Raw genomic sequence first — 24,745 nt, 5'->3', positions numbered from 1 at the left:
TAACGCTTTTGCCCTGGCTAGATATCTATCATTTATTTGTAAATTATAAGTTAAAAATGTATTTTTTAAACATTTTGTTGCATAAATAAATCTATCTAACCGGTTTGATAAATGGGTTAATATTTCATTAAATTAAACAGCAGTCCTACGCACGCACTAGCGTGGTTACGTCACTTCTAACACCCCATTTTCTTACCGTGCTATTTGGGCATCACCCATCCCCCCATTCCCACTGCATCTAAACCCATACCCCCCCTCTCTTTAAAGCTGCCCACGTAAGCGGTCAACTCATCTTCTGTTTAAAAGTCAGCGTTGAATCTCTAATCATCAGTATCAAAGATGCAGAGAACTGGAACTAACCACGCCTGGTCTCGTGTACCAGGACAGCAGAACGCCTGGGAGCCTCTTGATTTCTCCGTCAGCGATGTCGTCTTCGACCGTAGGATTGATGAGCCTCAGGAGATAGATTGGTCTACCAATGATGTATCCTTCTCTTCTCCTATGGAGAGAAGAGACAACAGGAATCTCAGGAACGTCAATGATGTATTCTTCTCTTCTCCTAGAGAGAGAAGAGGCAACAGAAATCACATGCACGTATTAAACAACAGGAACCAAAACTCTGGATTAGTTGATCAACGGAACGCCAGGAACGAGGACCAAGGGTTAATAACTCCAAGGTTGCGTTTAGATGTTGTTTCTCCAAGTAGGGAATACGTGAGCTGGCTCCAGGGTCTAGGTAGTCCTCAGCATCCTCCTCCAGCACTTGATGGGATTCCACACAATACTCCTGTAAGACAGGATGCTCTTCTAGCTCTAGCTGTGCAGATCCAAGATGTTGGACCGATAGGTTCTCCTCCCTCAATCTGGGAGGATGGGAATACCCTGAGCTCTGATCCTAGTCCTGTATTTATACCTGGATCCTCTAGTAGTCCTATATCCTGGGAGAACTCCGGGATCAACTATCAGGAGAATAAAGTTACCGAGGAACCCAACCCTAATCTCGATGCTGAACTTGACGCTAAACTAAAAGAAGACGAGGAACTGAACGCGATTGTTCTCAAGATTATCAATTATTAATCTTAATCCTAATTAAGTTTTGCTTGTTGATATAAAAATGTGATCAAGTTGGTCAAAGAAAAAACAATTTTCAAATTGTATATATTTTATAAAATATAATATATAAAATATAATTAAATGTTTATTTTATTTCCAATATAATCATAACATATTTTCAGGTTTACCAGAAACATTTGTTTAAAATTTACGTTTAAGCTGCCTTAGTGATCAGATATTTGAACAATCCTGAGAAAATCCAACCCTGGAATATCTAGGAAAGTTCTACCTATACCTAGATTAACTCTAGGTATAGGTTTACTCCAGACTATTCTCTGAATAGGTCTAGATTAACTCTAGGTATAGGTTTACTCCAGACTATTCTCTGAATAGGTCTAGATTAACTCTAGGATAGTTTAACTCCAGACTATTCTCTGAATAGGTCTAGATTAACTCTAGGATAGTTTAACTCCAGAATATTCTCTGAATAGGTCTAGATTATATCTCTAGGATAGGTTTACTCCTGACTATTCTCTGAACAGGTCTAGATTAACTCTAGGAATACTGACAGCATCTTTGCAATCAACGAGACTATTTGCTCCAGCATTAGTCCGGAAGACCAACGGTTGAATCTAAACATAGATACTCATTACTTCCCGCAAACGCTATTATTTTAATGCCAATATCTTTGATACCGCATCGTGTAAATCTGTAATTTTTCAAACGTTGACTAATTGATTTAGCAGAACTCATAGTTTAAACCATCAAAGGTCTAGGACACCAGGTTGTAAAGATTAAAGATTAGAAAATTTGAGCTTGTGGCGACTAACCAGTTGCTTTGAATTTTGATGCATAGAGTTTTGTTTAAAATTATTGATTTTAAAAAATACAGTGATAACAAAAACCCCTGAAATAGGAAGACTTGTAAATGTTGTTACAATTCACATTGTTTTACAGGACACTTATTGAAAATTTTTAAAGTGAAATGGGTCTGTTTACACTGCACAATTACTGTGTCCCAAGCCCACTTGACTAATTGAAGTAATAACTTGAGTATAAAAGTCGTCTTCCTATTTAAGAGTTTTCTGGTTGTCACTGTATTTAAAACCAGTCCTATCCCAGTCTATTATTGGCAACAGCTAATAATTATTCCTTTTGTAATAATTAATTAGATCTTAAAATGTTAAAATGATCGAAACTTACACAATCCAATTCAGATCTGTTAAAAATACTTTCGGTTGATTTAGATTATCTGTAAAGAATCAAGAATATATTCCCCTGATTAATATTAAATGAAAGTTAAATCTATTCCATTAAATGAAAAGGAATAAAGAGGTTTAAAGTATTTGTTACCTCAGCAATTTTGAAGTTGTCACAAATAATTCTTGCCAAGCTAACCTTTCTCAGTTCATTTACTTGTTCAAAACTAAGAAAATTCATAATAATAAGATAATTAATTATTTAAGCAACTTAAATTAGCTGTATATTATAGCACCGTGCTATAAAGTAATCAAAAGTGCAATAATCTTATATTAGCTGTATATTATAGCATCGTGCTATAAAGTGATCAAGTGCTATAATCTTAAATTAGCTGTATATTATAGCATCGTGCTATAAAGTGATCAAGTGCTATAATCTTAAATTAGCTGTATGTTATAGCATCGTGCTATAAAGTTTAATTGGTTCCCAGATTTTCTTCGAAAATGTATATTCTTTATTTTTCAATACCTAAATCCGTCCTTGTGTTCGTTCTCATAGAAGAACCTGTCCCCACGTTTCAATCTAAAAAAACATTTTTTATTTCTAAATTAAAGGTTAGAGAAATGTGGGAGAAAGAAGGACTACGTCTGATTTATAGAATTAAATTATTTTTTTAAAACCAATTTTTAATTCAAAACGTTTTTTAACTATTCGATATGCTATAATAGTGTTAAAATAAAGTGTAGATTAAAAACGTCCAGTTTACCAAAATGTGCCCACTTTCATGCAAAAAATCTACCAAGATTTTGCCAATTACACCATTTAAACTGAAACTAGACACTAGCATGCAGCTGAAATTCTAATATGTTTAAAAATATCTGTTTATATACCATTATGTGCGAAAGTGATACAAAGGTACTTAGCTTTTGAAACCCAATGTTTTACATAATTGAAATTTCATTCTATGAATTCTGTTGGATCAAATAGTTTAAAATATTAAAGATTTACACGACCAAGTTGCAAAGATTTGGAAATTAAAAAATCCAAGGTTGTGTCAAGATCTTAGTTTTCAAAAAAACTTATTCTAAGAATATTTTTAAGATCTATAGTCGAATAGATCTTTTTCATTTCTCTTTTTAAAAAAAAACGAAACAATGGCTTTAAGAATATTATTTTTACCTTAAAAATTGATCTCCAACAATGCACTTGAAGGTTGGGCCCAGTAAGGAGTTTCTACAAAATTCAAAAAGTTGTCAAAAATATTTTTTTTAATATTGTTTAAAAAATGTATACCTATGTGGCTCTTCCAGCACTCCACCAACAAACAGATCAATATCATTCACATCTTCATAAAGCAGCTTCAGTCGTCTAACAAAAGTAAATTGAGATGTTTTAGACATTCGACCCTCACCCCCACCCATCCCCCTCAAAAAGATGATTGACTTAAATTGCTCATTCTTATTCGCTCACTAGATAGATATATAGATATATATCCATCATCCAGTTAATCCATATTCCTAGCTTACCTAACTTCTTCTATATATTTTCCTAGCTTACCTAACTTCTTCTGCAGATATATATCCATCATTAGCTATAGTTCATCCATATTCCTTGCTTACCTAACTTCTTCTATATATATATCCATCATTAGCTAGTTAATCCATTTTCCTAGCTTACCTAACTTCTTCTGCAGATATATATCCATCATTGGTTAGTTCAGCTATATTCCTAGCTTTCCTAACTTCTTCTGCAGATATATATCCATCCTTGGCTAGTTCAGCTATATTCCTAGCTTACCTAACTTCTTCTGCAGATATATATCAATCATTGGCTAGTTTATCCATATTCCTAACTTACCTAACTTCTTCTGCAGATATATATATCCATCATTGGCTAGTTAATCCATATTCCTAGCTTACCTAACTTCTTCTGCAGATATATATAAAGCATTGGCTAGTTTATCCATATTCCTAACTTACCTAACTTCTTCTGCAGATATATATTCATCATTGGCTAGTTAATCCATATTCCTAGCTTACCTAACTTCTTCTGCAGATATATATCCATCCTTGACTAGTTAATCCATATTCCTAGCTTACCTAACTTCTTCTGCAATTATATATCAATCATTGGCTAGTTTATCCATATTCCTAACTTACCTAACTTCTTCTGCAGATATATATCCATCATTGGCTAGTTCATCTATATTTCTGACGCTTTTGAAGGATCCAGAAGCACACTCTTGTCTGTATCTAAAAATAAACAATTAATAGAAAAACATCTCAGAAAGATTTCTCGAATATATTGCACAAATCAGAGGTGAAGGATAAGACTTGGAAGACAACTGTGCGGAATTTTTATTGTAGTTGGTTCCCATTATTGTAGTTGGTTCCCTTTATTGTAGTTGGTTCCCATTATTGTAGTTGGTTCCCATTATTGTAGTTGGTTCCCATTATTGTAGTTGGTTCCCTTTATTCTAGTTGGTTCCCATTATTGTAGTTGGTTCCCTTTATTGTAGTTGGTTCCCTTTATTGTAGTTGGTGCCCTTTATTGTAGTTGGTTCCCTTTATTGCAGTTGGTTCCCTTTATTGTAGTTGGTTCCATTTATTGTAATTGGTTCCACTTACCGTAGTTGGTTCCCTTTATTGCAGTTGGTTCCCTTTATTGCATTTGGTTCCCTTTATTGTATTTGGTTCCATTTATTGTAGTTGTTTCACTTTATTGCAGTTGGTTCCCTTTATTGTAGTTGGTTCCCTTTATTGTAGATGGTTCCCTTTATTGTAGTTGGTTTCCGTTATTGTAGTTGGTTCCCTTTAATGTAGTTGGTTTCCGTTATTGTAGTTGGTTCCCATTATTGTAGTTGGTTCCCTTTATTGTAGTTGGTTCCCTTTTTTGTAGTTGGTTCCCTTTATTGTAGTTGGTTCCCTTTAATTATGATTCCCTTTATTGTAGTTGGTTCCCTTTAATTATGATTCCCTGCATCTGTAAACTGGTTTCTTACTTTGCCCAGGCATTAAATATCAAATAAACCATTTAAAGACAATTTTTGTAAAACAGAATATTTGAATTCAACCATGAGATCGTCATATTTTATAGGTTTCAGGGGGTTTTTCCAGTATCTTTTTTTCAGTTAAAAACAAATTCTAAACAATTTATCAACGATTTCTTCAATTTTTTTATATCAGATTTCTCTATCTTTATCTATTGATATACTCTGCTTGTCCCTTTGTCTTTCCGTTTGTCTGTCTGTTTGTCTGTCTGTTTGTTGAACCGATCGGGCCCAAACTTGTGTGGGACCTCACATGACCTCAGAAGTAAGGTTGTGGATCATCACAATATATCACAAAATCTTAAAGGGACTGTAGGTCCTGTAGGTCCTGTAGGTCCTGTAGGTTTATGTGAACCTCCATCTATGAAAGGGAATGCCCGATTCACAATAGTACCCTTTAAACCTTCGTCCAAACAAAAATCATTACTCTGTTTTCATATTTTTAATTTTGATTTCTCTATTAAATTACTTGCGGATTTATGCTTCAGAATCAATGAACTTTAAGAATTCAGCATTTTTTATTCGTGTTAAAAGCTACTTTATTTTTGCTTGATAGATAAAGACTGACAGTGTATTACTGTAAATGCTTTAGATGAAGGGTCTCTTATAATCACACCTACGGTCCATTTAATTATATAATTTTAACCAAAAAAATTCTGTTTTGAACCTGTTGTATCCTGGCACTCCCCTCTCCCTTCCTCGCTGTATATTGATACTCATTAGATCCAGACCACCAGCCTTATATACAACAATTATATTATTATTATTATTATTATTATTATTATTATTATTATTATTATTATTATTATTATTATTATTATTATTATTATTATTATTATTATTATTATTATTATTATTATTATTATTATTATTATTATTATTATTATTATTATTATTATTATTATTATTATTATTATTATTATTATTATTATTATTATTATTATTATTATTATTATTATTATTATTATTATTATTATTATTATTATTATTATTATTATTATTATTATTATTATTATTATTATTATTATTATTATTATTATTATTATTATTATTATTATTATTATTATTATTATTATTATTATTATTATTATTATTATTATTATTATTATTATTATTATTATTATTATTATTATTATTATTATTATTATTATTATTATTATTATTATTATTATTATTATTATTATTATTATTATTATTATTATTATTATTATTATTATTATTATTATTATTATTATTATTATTATTATTATTATTATTAAATTACTCACATCCTTATATAGAATAATGTAATCTATTTAAAATGTATATAGTATATACAAATACATTATATATCATTTTCAACTTTTTTTCATATTTAAATATATCTAAATCTGAAATGTTTAAATATATATTTTCCAAGACAAAATGTTTCATGGGTCTGACCCGATTAATATATCTATATTAATATCTAAAATGTCCTAGTTATTTGTACTTTTTAAAGAAAGACAGCACATAATTACATAAACAATTTCTTCAAAGAAGTAATTTAAACAGCTTTACACTGGTTAAAACTGGTTAAAACTGGTTTAAACTGATTTAAGCTGGTTTAAACTGGTTTGAAATGTTTTAAATTGGTTTAAACTGGTTTAAACTGGTTAAAACTGGTTTAAACTGATTTAAACTGGTTTAAACTGGTTTGAAATGTTTTAAACTGGTTTAAACTGGGTCGAAACTGTTTAGAACTTGCTTAACACTGTTTTAGACTTGTTTTAGCTAGCTAAAACTGGTTTAAACTTATATTAAACTGGTTTAAGCTGGTTTAAGCTGGTTTTAACTTGTATTAAACTGACCCCCTGGTCTTCGAAGAGATGATTTACAAGATCGTCAGTAAACACTTGATCCCTCTCAGCAGCCGAGTTTCTCGTCGCTCCTCTGAAATTATCAAAACTTACTTATTTATAAAAATATTAAGCATTAAGGTCCATTTTTAACAGTTTTAGCTTTTTAAATGTTGCTTTTCAAGTCGAAATTGTGTGATAAGAGTAAGGGGGGATAAAAATACAAAATCGGTCCAATTGGTTCAGCCGTTTTAACGTTGATAGGGTATACAATTTTAAACAACTTTTTTCGAATTGTGAGCTCATGCATGTTACAAGTTACAACACGAAGAAATGTATATTTTTCGTCAGGATTAATATAACTTATATATAGATATGAGACTTTGATCTTGTCTTTAATATTTTACACTTAACCTTGGACAAAAACAACGCATGATATTGGAAATGTTGACAATTCTTTCTATCTAAAATTCTTCAACAACTAAGCATCCAGGCCGCTTCGATTTTGACTTTTAATTGTGGCTCTATCTGTGATATTTTCTCTTCTTAAATTATCAAAAAATAACAAACCAAATTTCGCAGATTTGTAAATTTTTTTGTAAATTTTAAAAATCGGAAAAATGGTCTAATTTTTTTTTAAATTCTAACCATCCATAAACTCTCCCTGTGGTTCTGTGAGATCTCACAAAAAATTCGGGTCCGATCGGGTTAGCGGTTTAGACTTTTATTAGATACAAACGGTCAGACACGCAAAATGTATACATATATATACGTTTAACATATTTTAAACTTTTATTATTACCTAAGTGAGTTTTCCACAAAGCCTGACTGTCTGATATTATTTGCGTTGTTAAAAACTGTTTTCAGATCAACAGAGTTTGTATTACGTCCTCTAGAAGAAATATATTTAGTTAAAGGGTGCCGAAAAAACGTTAGTTAATGCAAAAACCTAAATTTTTTATTTCCGGTTTTGGACATTATCCTAAATTTGCGAATGTATGTTTTTCTGGATTGAAAAGTGTTCAATTCTGAAAATTATCTCCATTGTTTCTGTAAGCAGAAATCCGAAAGTCGCTTTTAAGAATAACCCACATTTCAAAATTATCAAAATTTCAAAGAGAAAAACATGGATCATTTATACTGGATCACTAGAGGGTCACTTGAATTCATGTTTACAACTCCTGTAAATGAAGAAAAAGATGATTTTGTAGTTAGATTATATGAGATTCCGTGTAAATATCAAAATGTCCAAAAAACAGAAATCATTCAAAATTTTTGGTGTACACTCTATGCAATGTTTAAACATTAATAGATTTTTAAACATTTAAAAGAATATTCTTTTCTAATTATAATTGGAAAGATTAGAAGGAGGTAAAAATGGTTATTTTGCCAAAACAGATCAATGATCATTTAAAAAATGTTTATTTTTTATCTTTACCTATCACTAACTTGTCCTAAAGTGCTTTTCACCATAGTGTGACCAAACCTTAAATATATATATTTGTTGAATCGAGAACAGACCTCACTGAAGATTGGTCCATTTCAATTGGTCCTTGAAACATTGGGAATGAGGATTTTTATTCTTTATCTATTTCTTTTATTGAATAATAAATTGATTATTTATTGAATCATTTTTTGTCACAAATATAATTATCTTAAGGCTCATTAGGAATCTGAGGAAAAAAATTTTAATTTGAAGAAAAAAAACATTTTCATTTTTCCTGGTTTTCTCATTAATAATGGGGCTGGGAAAAAATTCCGTAAACGATACGAAGGTTTTCGAAAATTAACAGAAGAGTCCGTTAACGTACGGCAAAACCGTTAATTTTTAAATCGGTAACGAAATGGATTGGCCGGTTTTTAAAAAAAACTTAACGGTTGAAAACGAAAAGGAAACGGATTTTTTTGAAGCGGTGAATTTCGTTTTTAAGGTTGAAATTGCATGAAACTTGTGAAAAAAAAGTGTTTTGATGTTTTTAAATGTCGTCTTCAGTGTTAAAAAACCATCGACGATTTAAAAACGTTGCACCGTTAACACTGTTAATACTGTAATTTATCATTAATGGCTTTGCCATCAATAAAATTGAGATTAACAGTAACTTGTTTAAAAAAAAAAAAATACCGTTAACGAAAAGAAGGTTTGTTCTTATACCCTCTAAAACTAAAGGCTACCTGAGATTTCATTTTAAAATTGGTTGGAACTAACCATTAACAAAAACGGCTTGAAATAGTTGGGACGTGCCCAGTCCTAACTAATGATACTTCTTCAGCTAAAAAAAGGATAACACGAATTTTAAGAAAAATTATAAATAAAAAGAACAATGTATATATAACATAAACATAAAGCAATAAGGAATACCGGAAAGCCGCTGCAGCAAACTCATTTGTCACTCTTGGATCCATGCTGGGATCGTAGTCCTAGAAAAAAGGATTACATTGTAGATTAATCCTAATATTACGGATACAATGTGGATTGATTAGGGATTGCAGAATGGACTTGAATAGGGATTATAATGTGGATTATAGCCCTGGAATAGGAATCACAATATGGATTATAATCACGGAATCGGGATTGCAACGTGGATTATAATCCTAAAACATGGATTACAATTTGTATTAAAATCATAGAAGAGGGATTACAATATGAGTTATAATCCTAGAATTGGGATTACAATATGGATCATAATTTTAATGTAGGGATTACAATGTAATCATAATTCTAGAATAGGGATTAAAATATAATTTTAATTCTAGAATAAGAATTACAATCTGGATTATAATCCCAGTATAAGGATTACAATATAATCCTTGAATAGAGATTACAGGATGGAATAGAAAAAAAGGATTAAAAGATGGCAGAAAAACAATGGACGAATTGATTAAAGGAAAAATTTGAATAAATAAATGAATGAAATTATTTATGTGTAGATAAATGACAGATGTAAATGAATAAGTATATAGATAAATGAATAGATAAAAGATTCAAATGAATAAATGATTAAGTAGATAGATAAATGAACAAATTAAATATTCAACTGAATAAATTAAAAGTTCAAATGAAATGAATAAATGAATAAGTAGATAGATAAATCAATAAATTAGAAAAATGAATAATTTCTTTTTTAAATATTATTAATATTTACTGTGAGTAGAGGACTGCCTGGTGAGAGAGGAAGCAGACCGAACACCTAGACATTATTATTCAAAGGGATTGTTAATCCATTTTAAAAGGTTTATACAATTACAATTGTGTTTTTTTAAATTATTAAGACCTGCATATACTCTGGACCAAGAGCCAGGGGTAGCCATTCATTATATATAATATGCTGCCATTCAGCAATATTAATCCGCCTAGATTCCTGGAACACTTTCTCCTGGGGCCAGCTTGGGTTTATACTGGATAGTTCCTCAGCTAGTCTGTTATGTTCCCTACAATATATATTCTTGGAACTCTATATAGTTCCAGCTTAGGTTTAAACTTGATAGTTCCTGAGCTAGTCTATTATGTTTTATACAATTTATTTACTTGGAACCCTAAATAGTTCCAGCTTGGATTTATACTGGATAGTTCCTCAGCTAGTTTGCTATGTTCTCTACAATAATTGTACTTGGAACACTATATAGTTCCAGCTTAGGTTTAAACTAGATAGTTCCTGAGCTAGTCTATTATGTTTTATACAATTTATTTACTTGGAACCCTATATAGTTCCAGCTTGGGTTTATACTGGATAGTTCCTGAGCTAGTCTGCTATGTTCCCTACAATATATATACTTGGAACAATATATACTAGTTTCAGCTTAGGTTTATACTGAATAGTTCCTGAGCTAGTCTGTTATGTTTTATACAATATATTTACTTGGAACCCTATATAGTTCCAGCTTGGGTTTATACTGGATAGTTCCTCAGCTAGTTTGCTATGTTCTCTACAATATATGTACTTGGAACACTATACAGTTCCAGCTTGGGTTTATACTGGATAGTTTCTAAGCTAGTCTGTTATGTTCGTTGGAACACCGCTCCTGGCACTTTTAGATATAAAACATTTTTTTAGTCGGAAAATCGCATTTAATATCATAATGAAATTAACTTTACGAATTGTAAGTATAAATCAAAGGAACTGTTGTAGTAATCAAGTGACCCTCCATTTAGAGAAGTACATGTCAAATTTACAACAGTACCCTGTAAACCTCTACTTGATCAAATATATGGAAGATACCGTCGTTGAGAAGTGTTTAATTCTGATCATTTCCTTCCATTGACGTAACAAAGCATTAATGGTAAGTTGTTGATCGGACCTGCCACTCTATAAATGGTAATTTCCTTGAAATTACGAGATACTTCCCTTTCATAGATTTACTGAAATTTACCTAATCCATGTTAAATGTTCCACTGTAAGACCAGGCTGCTCGCTAGCCCTAGAAATTAATATAAATCAAAGTTGTTGGTTTTAAGGATGAAAATACTAACAAAGGATTGTTTACACACAAATGTTTGTTTACAAACAAAGGTTTGTTTACAAAAAATGGTTTGTTTACAAACAAAGGTTTTTTTACAAACAAAGATTTGTTTTCAAACAAAGGTTAGTTTACAAACAAAGGTTAGTTTACAAACAAAGGTTTTTTTACAAACAAAGGTTTGTTTATAAACAAAGGTTTGTTTACAAACAAAGGTTTGTTTACAAACAAAGGTTTGTTTACAAACAAAGGTTTGTTTACAAACAAAGGTTTGTTTACAAACAAAGGTTTGTTAACAAACAAAGATTTGTTTACAAACAAAGGTTTGTTTAAAAACAAAGGTTAGTTTACAAACAAAGGTTTGTTTACAAACAAAGTTTTGTTTACAAACAAAGGCTTGTTTACAAACAAAGTTAGTTTACAAACAAAGTTTGTTTACAAACAAAGTTTTGTTTACAAACAAAGTTTTGTTTACAAACAAAGGCTTGTTTACAAACAAAGGTTTGTTTACAAACAAAGGCTTGTCTACAAACAAAGGTGTGTTTACAAACAAAGATTTGTTTACAAACAAAGGTTTGCTTCCAAGCAAAGATTTGCTTCCAAGCAAAGATTTGTTTACAAACAAAATTTTGTAAAAAGCAAAATTTTGTTTACAAACCAAAAGTTTGTTTACAAACAAAAGTTTGTTTACAAACAAAAGTTTGTTACAAAAGTTTGTTTACAAACAAAAGTTTGTTTGCAAACAAAAAATTGTTTACAAACAAAAGTTTGTTTACAAACAAAAGTTTGTTTGCAAACAAAAAATTGTTTGCAAACAAAAAATTGTTTACAAACAAAAGTTTGTTTACGAACAAAGGTTTGTTTACAAACAAAAGTTTGTTTGAAAACAAAAGTTTGTTTACAAACAAAAGTTTGTTTACAAACAAAAGTTTGTTTACAAACAAAAGTTTGTTTACAAACAAAAGTTTGTTTACAAACAAAAGCTTGTTTACAAACAAAGTTTGTTTACATAAAAAGAGTTGTTTACCAACAAAGATTGTTAAACAACGATTAATTTACAACTATTTTTTGTTTGTTTTACAGCAACAAAAGAAATAAGTGTTTACCTAAAGTCTCCTGAAAATACACAGTTTCTACTGGGTTCAGCACACACCTCCTCACAGCCCATTGGTCTCTCCCGCCGAGACTAAATATTTTAAAACTAAAACTTTACAATCTGTTAATAGTGGTCGTCACCATATTCTAGAAAGCAGCACCCATAGATCTAGACGGCTATGAAAAGCTGCATAAATTATTAAGACTGGGTCGAGTTTAAAGTGTCGCAACAACTTGGCCATTTATTTAACCTTACTTACTAGTTTATACTGTTTTGTAGTCGTAGACTTGTAAAACATAGAACTGTAAACCAATTGTTCTTAGCTTTAGTTTTAAAGAAGTAGTTGGAAAAACACTCATTGATAAATCCGTGAGAGCTTGCAACCTTTGGAACATTGTGAGCACCTAATCCTCTCCTAGCCGTAGCGCTTGCTCGGCTCCAATCTTTCCTAAGCTTGTCATAGCCACAGCACTTGGCCCAGATATAATTTTAAACATTATCTCATTAATAATAGCTGCTGACAATTAGTTTAGTTTTAAACTGTATTTTGCGTGTACAAAAATGTTAGAAAAAAACTTTACAATGAATGAGCCTGAATTTATTATATCACTAATTTTACCCCATGGTGATTCGAATCCAGGATTATCTTTTAACCCTAAAAAGAAATAAAATGATTCAATATTAAAAAAATCTTTACGTAAAAAAATCCCGTTCTGGTTCTAGAAACTATAAGAAGATGAGATGACTTACTCTGGGACAGCTGGGTGGTAAGGATTCTCCAGTACTGGTTCTAAACACTAGAAGAAGATGACTTACCCTGGGATAGCTGGGTGGTAAGGATTCTCCAGTACTGGTTCTAGACACTAGAAGAAGATGACTTACCCTGGGACAGCTGGGTGGTAAGGATTCTCCAGTACTGGTTCTAGACACTAGAAGAAGATGACTTACCCTGGGACAGCTGGGTGGTAAGGATTCTACAGTACTGGTTCTAAACACTAGAAGAAGATTACTTACCCCAGGACAGCTGGGTGGTAAGGATTCTCCAGTGCTGGTTCTAGAAACTAGAAGAAGACGACGATCCTGGGGATCCCGAACATCTTCGAATTCTTCCTAAACCATCAAGGATTAATATTGATCCGTATTTTAACCATTTAAGGATTTTGGGATATCAGATTGATCCGCAATTACAGGTCAATAATCAGTCAAAGGTTTAATAGGTACCGTTATGAATTAGGGATGTCTCTTTTTATATAGAGTTTCACTTGAAATTACGCTCACAGTCCCTTTAATAATTGTTTAAACAAATATATTTCTGTGTACCTCTGTACTCCCATATGTATTACTCAAATCTATCCAATGAGTCAACGAGTTGATTTGTTCACGTTGCCCTGAAAATTAAAGAAAAATTTAAAAGACGTTTGCATTTTGCAATAATATACAAAAATTATCCATAGTTTTGTATCAATAAATCAAAGAAGTAACTATTATTATTATTATCATTTGCGAATTAGTTTTTATTCTCAAAATCAAGCATAAACAGTATTTTTTTAATATATTTTGTGACACCCCCATTCCATAACTTTTAACGTAAAAAAGTAATTTATCTAAAAGATCAAGACACAAATTGGGGGTTAGTAGGAAAACAATCTGTTATATAAGAATGAAATTTCAGTTGCCTGACTGCTTTCAAGCGAGATGACTTATCCCACATAGATTCAGCCTGCTTACACCCCGTCTCAATCAATTTTTAAGACAGGGTCGACTTTATAGTGTCGCCTTGTGTTTAGATTTTACCGCTCTAACAAACTTATGCTTTTCTGTAAGCTTTAGTTTCTAGGAAGTAATTGGCAAAATTATCATTGATTATAGCTTGATCCTATGTGGTCCCAGAATTACAGCTCGAGAATCGCTGAGTTTAGTTACACATCTTGTATCCTGCAGGGGAAGCAAGAATTGTACATAGATTAAAACAAAACTTCATCTTTAGCTTGGTCCGCTGAAAGAGGAGTTAAACTCCTCGTGGGAATACAAGCCATGCACAACGATATTGGTTTTTTAGTCTACCAGATGTGAGGACTGAACTGCTATGGAAGATACCTCTCAAGAGAGCTTTCAGGGATCACAACTCCCCATTTTGCATAAGGGGTGCAGTTATGGGTTTCCTTAATCCCCCTTAACTGGGAAACAGTATATAATGAAGGAACACAGGGAGAAATCCACTATACCCTTCTTCCTACAAACCTCCTTATCTCTCTCCTACCTGCTCCACACCTTGATGTCAAAAGAAAATATGTGTAAAACAAGAAACAGGAAGCAAGAAGAAAAAAGAAATTGATTTGAAAAAAGTGGAAGGGAAATCTCTTGACAGCAGAGATGGGGGCTTAAAACAAGACCAACAAGAAAGAATATGAAAACTTTGAACAGGAAAATTATAAAGGGATTTGAGCTTTACACTATCTAAATTTTTTCACCGATAGCGAATGAAGACAAATACACAGGATGGCAGATGTTCCGTCCCCCCCTCTATGTCCTGCTTGAAATAAAAAACTAGAAAATGTGTAGCACGCCCCATACACCCAACCTCCAAGAAAATATCATGGAAGTGTGTAGAAAAGTAGATTATGCAAGCTACATGTGTTATAGCTGACTCAAACAAAATAAAAAACAAAACAAGATGAGAGAGTAGTGACCTTGCTCTCCTAAGAATTGGTCTGTGATACAGGGCTCAGAAAGAAAAGTTCTTTTTCTTGCAATTTGGCTAGCTGCAGGATCATCCAAAAAATTTATTTGTTTTTATTTTCAAAATTAGTCAAAGTATGATTGAAGGATGAAGGTGGAATAGATGATCAAGAAGAAAGAATGAAAAACAGGAAATATAGAAGTCTCAAAATGTTTCCATCTGATATCATTTAGAAATTTTAAAATATTGTAAAATTTAATTAAAATAAAAAAAATTATTAAAGTAAAATAAGAATGAAATTTTCAAAAGTCGTTCAATAGACTTTTTACCTGCTTTACATTTTAGGGTCGGAGAGAAGAGATTTCTTGACAACTCAATACATTCTCGTCCTTTATATTCAAACATTATGTTGTAAAATAACAATATTAAAGTGGCAACTTCCCAAATGTGCAATTTCCCAAGCGGCAACTTTCCAAGTCTATCCTAGCTGCAGTGCTCTGCCCCCCAGTCTATTCTAGTCGCGGCACTTGGCCCCTAGCCCATCCAATCCGAAACGCTCAGCCCCCATTGCAGCCTGCGGTGCCTCAGAGGGCCTAACCTTACCATTGGAAAGTTGCTGCTTGGAAAATTGCACATTTGGGAAGTTGCTAATTGGGAAATTGTCACTTGTGAAGTCGCCCTTGGGAGAAAAGCCTTTGTGAAAGTAACTAACATCGCGCAGGGTACTCATAGTTACTCCCACCGTTTACCTGCAGGAGAAGCTACAACCTTGGGAAAAATGGGGTTTAAAAATTGTAAAAATGGGGTGAAAAATTGTAAAAATGGGGTAAAAAGATGTAAAAATTGGGTTGAAAATTTTAAAATGGGATTAAAAATTGTAGAAATGAGGTTGAAAATTGTAAATTTGAAAATTGTAAAAATAGGGTTAAAAACTGTAAAAATGGGGTAAAAATGTAAAATAAAAGTTACCTCGAGGTCCCCAGAATGAATCATTGCTGGGTACTCGAATGGGAACACAATCAGGGTGACGAGGAGTTGATGGGAAATTCCAATGGAATCCTGAAGAAAAACTGATCACTTATTGCCTCAAACTTTATTTTACCCTGTATCTTAGCAACTTTTGGTGTAAACATTTGATTTTTTAAACTTTAATCATTTGATCCAGCAGAACGCTTAGTTATATCAATTGGTCTACAACAATTTTTTTCCGATAAAACTTCCAATTGCGTTACTGCGTAAAATAGAAATTACTTATTGATAAATGCAGCAGCAAAAAAATGACAAAATCATATCTTAATCAGGTTTACATTGGGAGATAATTTGAATCCCATTCATGAATATCACAAAGATAATATTTTAGATTTAAAATTTGGAGTTGATGATAATACTAGGGTAAATAAAATAGGTGTTAATAATTCCACTTAAAAAAAATATTTTTGGGTTTTAGACTTGCCTTGTGAGTTCTTGTCGCAGCAGTCCACAGCAACTACAGGGGTGTGAGCAAACTCATGATCAAGGAATTGACCAAACTAAAACAAAAACGGTAAACGTGTTGTCATACAGTCTTCGCCGTATATATTAATACAATGTAGACAACTTTCGCTTTCATTTTTTACTTTCAAAACGCATGGATACATACAAACATGAAAACAAAGAGAAGCTGTCAATTGACAAGTTCTATTTGTCTCAAAAAAATATATAAGACGACTTCATTGTATTGATATAAACACCGACCAATGAATCATAAATTTTATTCAAAAAGTTTACCAGCACAGGTCGATATCAAAGGTTCAATTCTTTGTGGGTCACCTTTGTGGTTTACCCTGTATCAGTTTACAGATCACCCTGTATCAGTATGTAGAATACCTGTACAAATAGTTCAGATATCTGAAATTGGTTTGGAGGATCTCCTGTAGAGAATATAGTAGTAGTTACAGACCTAGCTCCGGGTAGTTCTTCACCTCTACTGTTCTTCCTAGAATACATTTATTTTCCTACAGGGTGTCCCAATAAACATGGGAAATTCAGTGATAGCTTTGACATCGTCTTTGATCCATTTTTTCGTGAACACAGTTATTGCAGTATTCCAGCTTAAACTTCTAATTTCAAAAACGCTCGGTCTTGAGATTTTCAAAACGTGGTCTACCATTTTTGTATTTTCTAAATTGACAGAGAAATTGCAAAATGTGTACAAAGTTCAATCTATTTAATACATCAAAATTGTCTTCTTATCTAATAGTTTCGTCAATTTTTAAGATATAAGAAAGGTATATATAGACCACTTTATGAAAAGCTCGTCAGACGTACAGCCTCGTTTTTTTTACTTTCTTCGCCATGCATTCAAAATCAGAAGTTAAAGACGACTTTCAAGTTCTCTCTAAATTTCCATATTCATTGGGACACCCTTCCCTGTACAGTAATGTCGTCTTCCTATACAAAGAATTACTACACAAGACCCGATGAAATTAAAATTTTTCTTGACCAATCTGTTAAAAATTGTGGGTAAACTTAAATTTGACATACATAGGTCCTGAGCCAACAATTTAAAAATTTAGGCTTGTTCTGTAAATCCTTAAACCCGACTTTTAGGCATCTTCGACCCAACTCTTACGACAGCTTGTGTCACGTGATTGACAGCTGAAAGATCTTCGGCTCGACTCAATTGAAAATATAACCGACCTTGGTTAGTTTTAGTGGAGAATAAGGCTCAATGTTGAGTCATGTTCTCATCAAAACCCGGAATGCGCCAATTCCTGCCATGAAAATCCGCCAAATAGAATATTAAACCGGTTTTTTTTAAATTTTAACTCCGTTTAAATTGAATCCGAAAGCTCAAGCCGTAAATAAGGCCCAACGACAGCTTAGACCCGAGCCGTATTTTCCCGAATTTTTAAATCACAGGCTCAGGATAACATTTTCTCTGTTTTTGTTAATAAATTTATGGTTTCACTATCGTTTCTCGTCATCTAAAGTCTACCACCTCAGAATATTATCCTTGACTTATATTTTTATTTTCTAATTGTGAAAACCCTAATTGCAAAAATGGATTTTAAAAAATGGTTGATTTTGTATCATTAGAGTTGACGGACAATTTCTCAATCTCTTAAGTCAATTTAGAAGGAGCAAAAAAGATAGACCACATTTTCTAAACCCAAAGGTTAGAAGTTTTTGATATTTTACCTTGGTTGAAGGCCTGGTGAATATTCAGGAGCAACAATTCTTTGAAAAGGTGTACCTAAAATAATTCTTTGAAAAGGTGTACCTAAAATAATTCTTTGAAAAGGTGAACCTAAAATATTTCTTTGAAAAGGTGGACCTAAAATAATTCTTTGAAAAGGTGTACCTAAACTATTTTTTGAAAAGGTATTTGTAATAAAAAAACTTAGTATAGGAAAAGATATGACATTATTATTTTAAATTTAATTTTTTGGTTTAAAAACAAAAAACTTTCCGTTCCATGTAAAAAATCAAGTTGATGAAACTTCTAAAAGAACTCTAGAGATTTTAAATATAAGTACATAGTTAAATACAATGCTGTTTAAAATCAACCAAAGACGTTTGTCCAGGGAGGGGGGGGGGCCTTATTTTTTTTTCTTTCCAGTGGGATGAGTGTGGTGGAATCCCTAGATTTCACTGATGAGCTGAGCCCCAATAGCCCCTGCCCCCCCGTCCTGTGATTGTGTTATGCCTAACATAAACTTACTTGCCATCCCGTAGATAGGTGATCTAATATTGTTACAGCTTCCATCAATAGTTCTGTATTCTCTACCCACTACAAACAAATAAATGTAAAAGAAGCTGAAAGATAAATAAAGGGACTGGAAACGTAACTTAAAGTTTCAATTTATAACGTGGCATGTCTGATACACAACAGTACCCTAAAGCACTTGGTCTCATCAGAAATGCGAGAATGAGATATCCATAATTTTCCGTTTCAACTGTGATTTCTTTATATAGTGACTCGCGTTAATTTAGGCTTTAGAATATGGAGAAAATTGTTAGAATTAAAATCTGCTCAAGCAACAGAGCGTCCCATATCATATAAGACTTTCTCCAATCTTTAACGCCAAATACACATATAATACTCGAAAAATCTAGCATTTTCTGCAAGAAAAAAATCTATTAGCCTTATTAAATTTTTCAAAATGATTCGTTCTTCTGAAATTTTCTGATTTGTCCCCTAAATCGTAATTTAGACCCTAAATCGTAATTTAGACCCATTGACGCGGTCTAATTTGATGTGGGACACCCTGTAGAAAACGACGAAATCTTCCACATAATTGATCAGATAAAAGTTTCAAGGGTGCCTTGGTGATTCTGACATGTTTCCTCTTTAAATGGAATGTCACATTTGATCAACAACGACATGATGATCATTTTTGATTTAAATTATTTAAAAAAGTTAATTTAAAAGTAGCCGTGTACGTCTTCATAAAATTCTTTGTACAGTTAACCCCTAAATGAGCCATATATCGAAAGAATTTATCAAATGTCGTCTTGACAATTGTTCTATGGGTTTTTTACTATTTTACATAAATCTCAGTATTTGTGAAAATAAATAAATAGCCATGAATATGCGGGAACAGTTTTAAAGAGTTCCATATAATCATTTAATTAAAAAACTAATTATTTGCAACATTCCATTATCAGAGAGTGAAGAATAAAACATTTGATGGATTATTTAGTGTTTGATTTAATGTTGATATTGAAGCAATTTTGATTCTTCAACAAATTGAAATCTGGATAAAATTCAATTATTTATCCCCATCAATATTGAGTGTTCAAAAAAGGGAGACCTCATTTTTAAAATTTCAAAAGACTTCGAGTTGTTATTGTTTAAAATGAACTTATACTAGTATACTGTTATTGTGTTCATGAAAAATGCTGCGTCACATTAATCTTTCTAGAATAGGGTATAGGCTGTATGTGTATTGTGTACTGTACTTGCGTTAGGTCCTACAAATCAGGCCGGTACATTAAATGCACCAAAATTTTCAGTGGCGTGGCGTGGATTAAGGACGACATCCCCCAACCTATAACAAACCTGTTCTAGGGCAGTTAGGTTTCCTTCCAGCTGGTTTGTTCTGTGTCCAAGGACAGAGTCCGTCAATATCAACGCTGTTAGTTGAATCCAACCCTTCATCATCGGCTCGTAAACTAAAATAAACTTTATATCCCTGATCGCTACATTATTTTCCTCCCCATCTCATTTTTAGAGCATCAATTTATTGTTCTAGTCGGTTTTAAACCGGGACAATTAATAAATTTGGACACTTTATTATCCCAGCTGGCAACTTTATTGTCCTGGATGGATGTTAAGCATTAATGATGTTTACAAAAAGAAAAAGTACTAGGAATATTTTTAAACGCATGCATTAAGGCTGAACTTGATAATTCACACAAAATCTAAAATACCGGCATTAACTTTTAGTAATTTTTTTAAATAAAAAATTTAAAAGATATTTGAATAAGAATTGCTTGAAATAGGGGCTCCGAAAGTGCATTTTATCTTGACTCTAAGACAGATTTTAATAAAAGAGGGAGTCCGGCTGTACCAGATTCAGTCTTTTTGGAGTCAATTTTGATTTGACTTTTTATTACAAAAATAGTTTACCTTAGGGTAACACCATCTACATCGTTTAGCCGAGAAAGCTTGAGAGCTGCATCATAAATTGCCTGAAACGCAAGAGTTAAAGAGAAAGCTTGAGAGCTGCATCATAAATTGCCTGAAACACAAGGGTTAAAGAGAAAGCTTGAGAGCTGCATCATAAATTGCCTGAAACACAAGGGTTAAAGAGAAAATTTGACTAATTTCGAGTAACGCTTAATTTAAAAAGCTTTACATCTCCGAATCCAAACTTTATATCCTCTATCGAATTTTTCTGTCTCAAAAAGATGAAAATATGGTTGCATAAAACAACAAATCAGTGTTGAGACTCGAGCATACAGCTCCTTAAAGGGATCTCCGCGGGCTATGAAACATATTTGAACTGGGAATGCAGTATTGTAGAGAAGTTTTTCTCTACTAGATACTGAATTCTCAGTTCAAATATGTCTCTCCCTTTAAATGAAGGGTCACCTGAAATTAATTCGACAGTCCCTTTAAGGTAAATTAAATCATAATTTTTTAATAAAATGTTAATTACCTGATCAGATGGCCGTACTTGGTTGATAAGTCGAAAAGCCTGAATAAAAGTTAAAGATTGAAAGATATTTTTTACTTTTTTTACCCTATGAGAAATCACAATTTATTCACTCAAAACGATTTAGATAAAAACAATATAAATGTTTTCCTGCTTCAATTTTTTGCTATGCTAAAGTTATGTAAAAAAGTATTCTTTTTGGGAGAATAAGAAGACTTTCTTTTAGAAACTTCAATATAATATACAGGGTGTCCCAAAAAACATGGGAATTCAGTGACGAATTTGATATCGTCTTTGTTATGAATTAGCATTGTAATACCTGATTTCAAAAGCCATAATATTGTTATGTCTGCTAGAGTTTATTTTATGAAAAGGGTAAAAGACTGTAAAAATGTAACTTTAATGTCTCCGTAAGATGTACAGTGAAGACGGATAAGTTTACTCTGTTTGTATACTGCAATTTTCTTGTTTTACTAAGTACAACCGTATGCAGTCAAAACATAAACAAACAAAATGTGAACATAGCAGACGAAACTCTTACAGATTACAGGTTTCTCAGTAGGTATCACTATACTAAATCAAAAAATTATTTAAAAAGACGATATCGAATTCGTCACTGAATTCCCATGTTTTTTGGGACACCCTGTAGATTTAGGTCAGAACATTATTAGGTCAAATACAGGTCCGTCTCACCTTGACATCTTGATCCCCCTGTTTAGATCCATCCGAGAATATCGGAGATCTTGGAATCTTACTGATTTCTGCTCTGACAGATGCAGTGTTTACTCCGCTAGGTACTCGGAGACGTGTGTTAGAATCATCCTCTCTATAACGCAAAACAATTTTATTAAAATCTTAGTAATTTAAAATCAAACAACTCACATTAAATTGCTACAGCTCATCCTAAATCCCGGCTCCCTAAATAATCCCCGAGATACCTCCAAAACCCCTAGGATTCTCAAAAATCCCTGAAAAACATCAAAACCAGTAATTCAACAACTCTAGGAATCTTCAAAAATCTTTAAGATTCCTAAAAGATTCCTAAGATCCCACTATAACCCCTGGGATCCTCAAAACTCCCTGAGAACCCTCCAAATCCCTTGGGATCCCTCCAAACTCTTGGGATCCCTCCAAAACCCTTTGGAATGCAACGACCTCTTGGGATCCTCCAAAACCCTTAGGATACCAAGAAACCCTTGTGATCCCCCAAGATCCTTTCGATCCCACCAAACCCTTTGGATCCCACCAAACCCTTTGGATACCAACAATCCCTTGGGATCCCTCCAACATCCTTTGGACCTCACCAAACACTTGGGGATTCCTCCAAAACTTCTGGGATCCCTCACAACCCTGAGAGCATGCACTTAAGGGGGTTGTTTTTTCTTTGACCGTTGACAGCTTAACATATAAAGTATTTCTCACAATCCATTGAAAATTAAAAAAGAGTTAATTACAAATAATAAAATAAAAAATAAACTTTTTCTTGAGTAAAAGTAATTACCGTTCAAAGTAGTAAACAACCCTTAACTTCTTCTTTTATCTTTATAATTGCTACAGCTGGCCATACGGCTGAACCAAATCGGCTGAATTTTTTTAAACAGAACCCATGGATACCCTGGGAGTGACATATAGGCTAAAAAATTATTGGCTTATTTTTAATTCGACGAGCACTGCTAAAATCATGATTTAAGATCAATTGCGGGTAAACGGCGGAGCAGGAGGAACTCTGAGTAACCTGGACAACGCCAGGCAATTTAGCTAATATGAAATGTTCTTTACGAGCAGTTTTAATTGTCGTCTTTGTAATGTTTGACACTGTACCTAAGGGAAAGATTTGGTTTCCGGTTTGCTTGCTGAACATCCGGGCAACATACCCCAGTCTTGCCTTCCTCCAGACTACACTTCTTGCTGTCAAACAATCTAAACAAATATTTTCTAAATTAAAGATTAAGATTTTAATGGCGGAATATAAAAGTTTGGCATGTCTAATTTACGACGGTACCATTTAAACTTTTGTCTGATTACGAACGAAGATGATATGATCGTTTTTCTTTCCATTGTGGTTTCTCTTTAATTCTGAATTGCGGATCTGGTTTGATGAGACGAAGAAAGAAAATGATGAAAAATTGGTCTGGAGAATCGGAGACATACAGGGTGTCCCAATAAACATGGGAATTCAGTGACGAATTCGATATCGTCTTTTTAAATAATTCTAAGATTTAGTTTAGTGATACCTACTGAGAAAGCTGTAATCTGTAAGAGTTTCGTCTGCTATGTTCACATTTTTTTTGTTAATGTTTTGACTGCATACGGTTGTACTTAGTAAAACAAGAAAATTGCAGTATACAAACAGAGTAAACTTGTCCGTCTTCACTGTTCATGAGACATTATAGACACATCTTTACAGTCTTTTACCCTTTTCATAACATAAACTCTAGCAGAAATAATAATATTAAAGCTTTTGAAATTAGGTATTACAATGCTAATTCATAAAATTTTAATTTAATATTAAGACGATATCGAATTCGTCACTGTCGAATTCCCATGTTTTTGGGACACCCTGTATATGTGCTATCAGCTGTTTTTGGGACACTCTGTAGAAAATGAGTCAGATCGTCCCTAAAGTCTTATTCTTTGTAGGGAATCCTGTATTTTACTTTGAGATTTTTTAATCTTGATTATTTTTGAAAATTATTTCTTTGGAACATTAATTTGCAACTATATGGATAAGTTTTTACCCTAAATCTCGATATTGACCAACACACTGGGAGAACGGCTTGCAGGTGCATGCTTGTCGTCTTCAAACGATATTTTTAAATCATTCAATAAATTGTTTTCTCTGAGACTGGAATTTAAGAGATTTGTTTACTACGGTTAAATCACATGACCAAATCTATTAATTTAAATTAAATGTCAGGGTTTAAAAGTTGAATTTTAAAATAAACTATGCCATGATTTCTCTAGCGTAAGTAAATAAAAATTATGATCCATAAATTTTGTCACAAATCTAAGGAAAGTAAATTCCAATAAATATTCTGAATAAATAAAATGTCGTCTTCCCTGGTTCTTTCTCCGAGTATACTCGCATCAAATAGCAAAAAGCTGAAAAAGAAATAGTTTTAATAATCGCCATTTTAAAATTATCTATACATTTTTCTCATTTTGTTTTACCTAAACAGAAATATAGATTTCGCTTTCATTTTCCATATGTTTATATCTAAAATTAATTAGTTTAATTAATCGAAATTATAA

The 24,745-nt window shown here is 32.4% G+C and overlaps 1 protein-coding gene across 1 annotated transcript; it reads right to left on the bottom strand.

Annotated features, from left to right (window-relative positions):
* Window positions 1-1,185: 1,185 nt before the first annotated feature.
* Window positions 1,186-24,745, bottom strand: LOC111703462 (peroxidase). Its single transcript, XM_023475409.1, has 31 exons — window positions 24,665-24,745; window positions 24,554-24,595; window positions 24,232-24,291; window positions 23,315-23,413; window positions 22,187-22,319; window positions 21,497-21,535; window positions 20,965-21,026; window positions 20,395-20,507; window positions 19,054-19,122; window positions 18,531-18,585; window positions 17,217-17,325; window positions 16,804-16,879; window positions 16,320-16,409; window positions 15,680-15,739; window positions 13,991-14,058; window positions 13,685-13,780; window positions 12,681-12,760; window positions 11,488-11,535; window positions 10,392-10,548; window positions 10,263-10,307; window positions 9,479-9,537; window positions 8,558-8,605; window positions 7,922-8,011; window positions 7,132-7,213; window positions 5,970-6,040; window positions 4,413-4,505; window positions 3,547-3,621; window positions 3,433-3,486; window positions 2,782-2,835; window positions 2,407-2,479; window positions 1,186-1,685 (listed from the first exon to the last, which is right to left on the bottom strand). Exons 1-31 carry the CDS (start codon window positions 24,691-24,693, stop codon window positions 1,581-1,583), a joined length of 2,334 nt encoding a protein of 777 aa, XP_023331177.1. The 5' UTR covers window positions 24,694-24,745; the 3' UTR covers window positions 1,186-1,580.

The sequence above is a fragment of the Eurytemora carolleeae genome, unplaced genomic scaffold, assembly GCF_000591075.1.
Source record: "Eurytemora carolleeae unplaced genomic scaffold, Eaff_2.0 scaffold504, whole genome shotgun sequence".
Classification (NCBI taxonomy): Eukaryota; Metazoa; Arthropoda; class Copepoda; order Calanoida; family Temoridae; genus Eurytemora; species Eurytemora carolleeae.
The sequence above is the reverse complement of the archived record's forward strand: the minus strand, read 5'-3'. Positions and strand labels throughout refer to the sequence as shown.

What these genes read in the sequence shown, in the direction of transcription:
- LOC111703462 (XM_023475409.1), bottom strand. Translation starts at nt 24,693, where the DNA reads ATGAAAGCGAAATCTATATTTCTGTTTAG. An exon ending in CTGCGACAAGAACTCACAAG is followed by an intron (nt 16,410 to 16,803) that starts GCAAGTCTAAAA and finishes GTTTTTCTTCAG; the next exon opens with GATTCCATTGGAATTTCCCA. An exon ending in GAACACAAGGACGGATTTAG is followed by an intron (nt 2,480 to 2,781) that starts GTATTGAAAAAT and finishes GAATTTTCTTAG; the next exon opens with TTTTGAACAAGTAAATGAAC.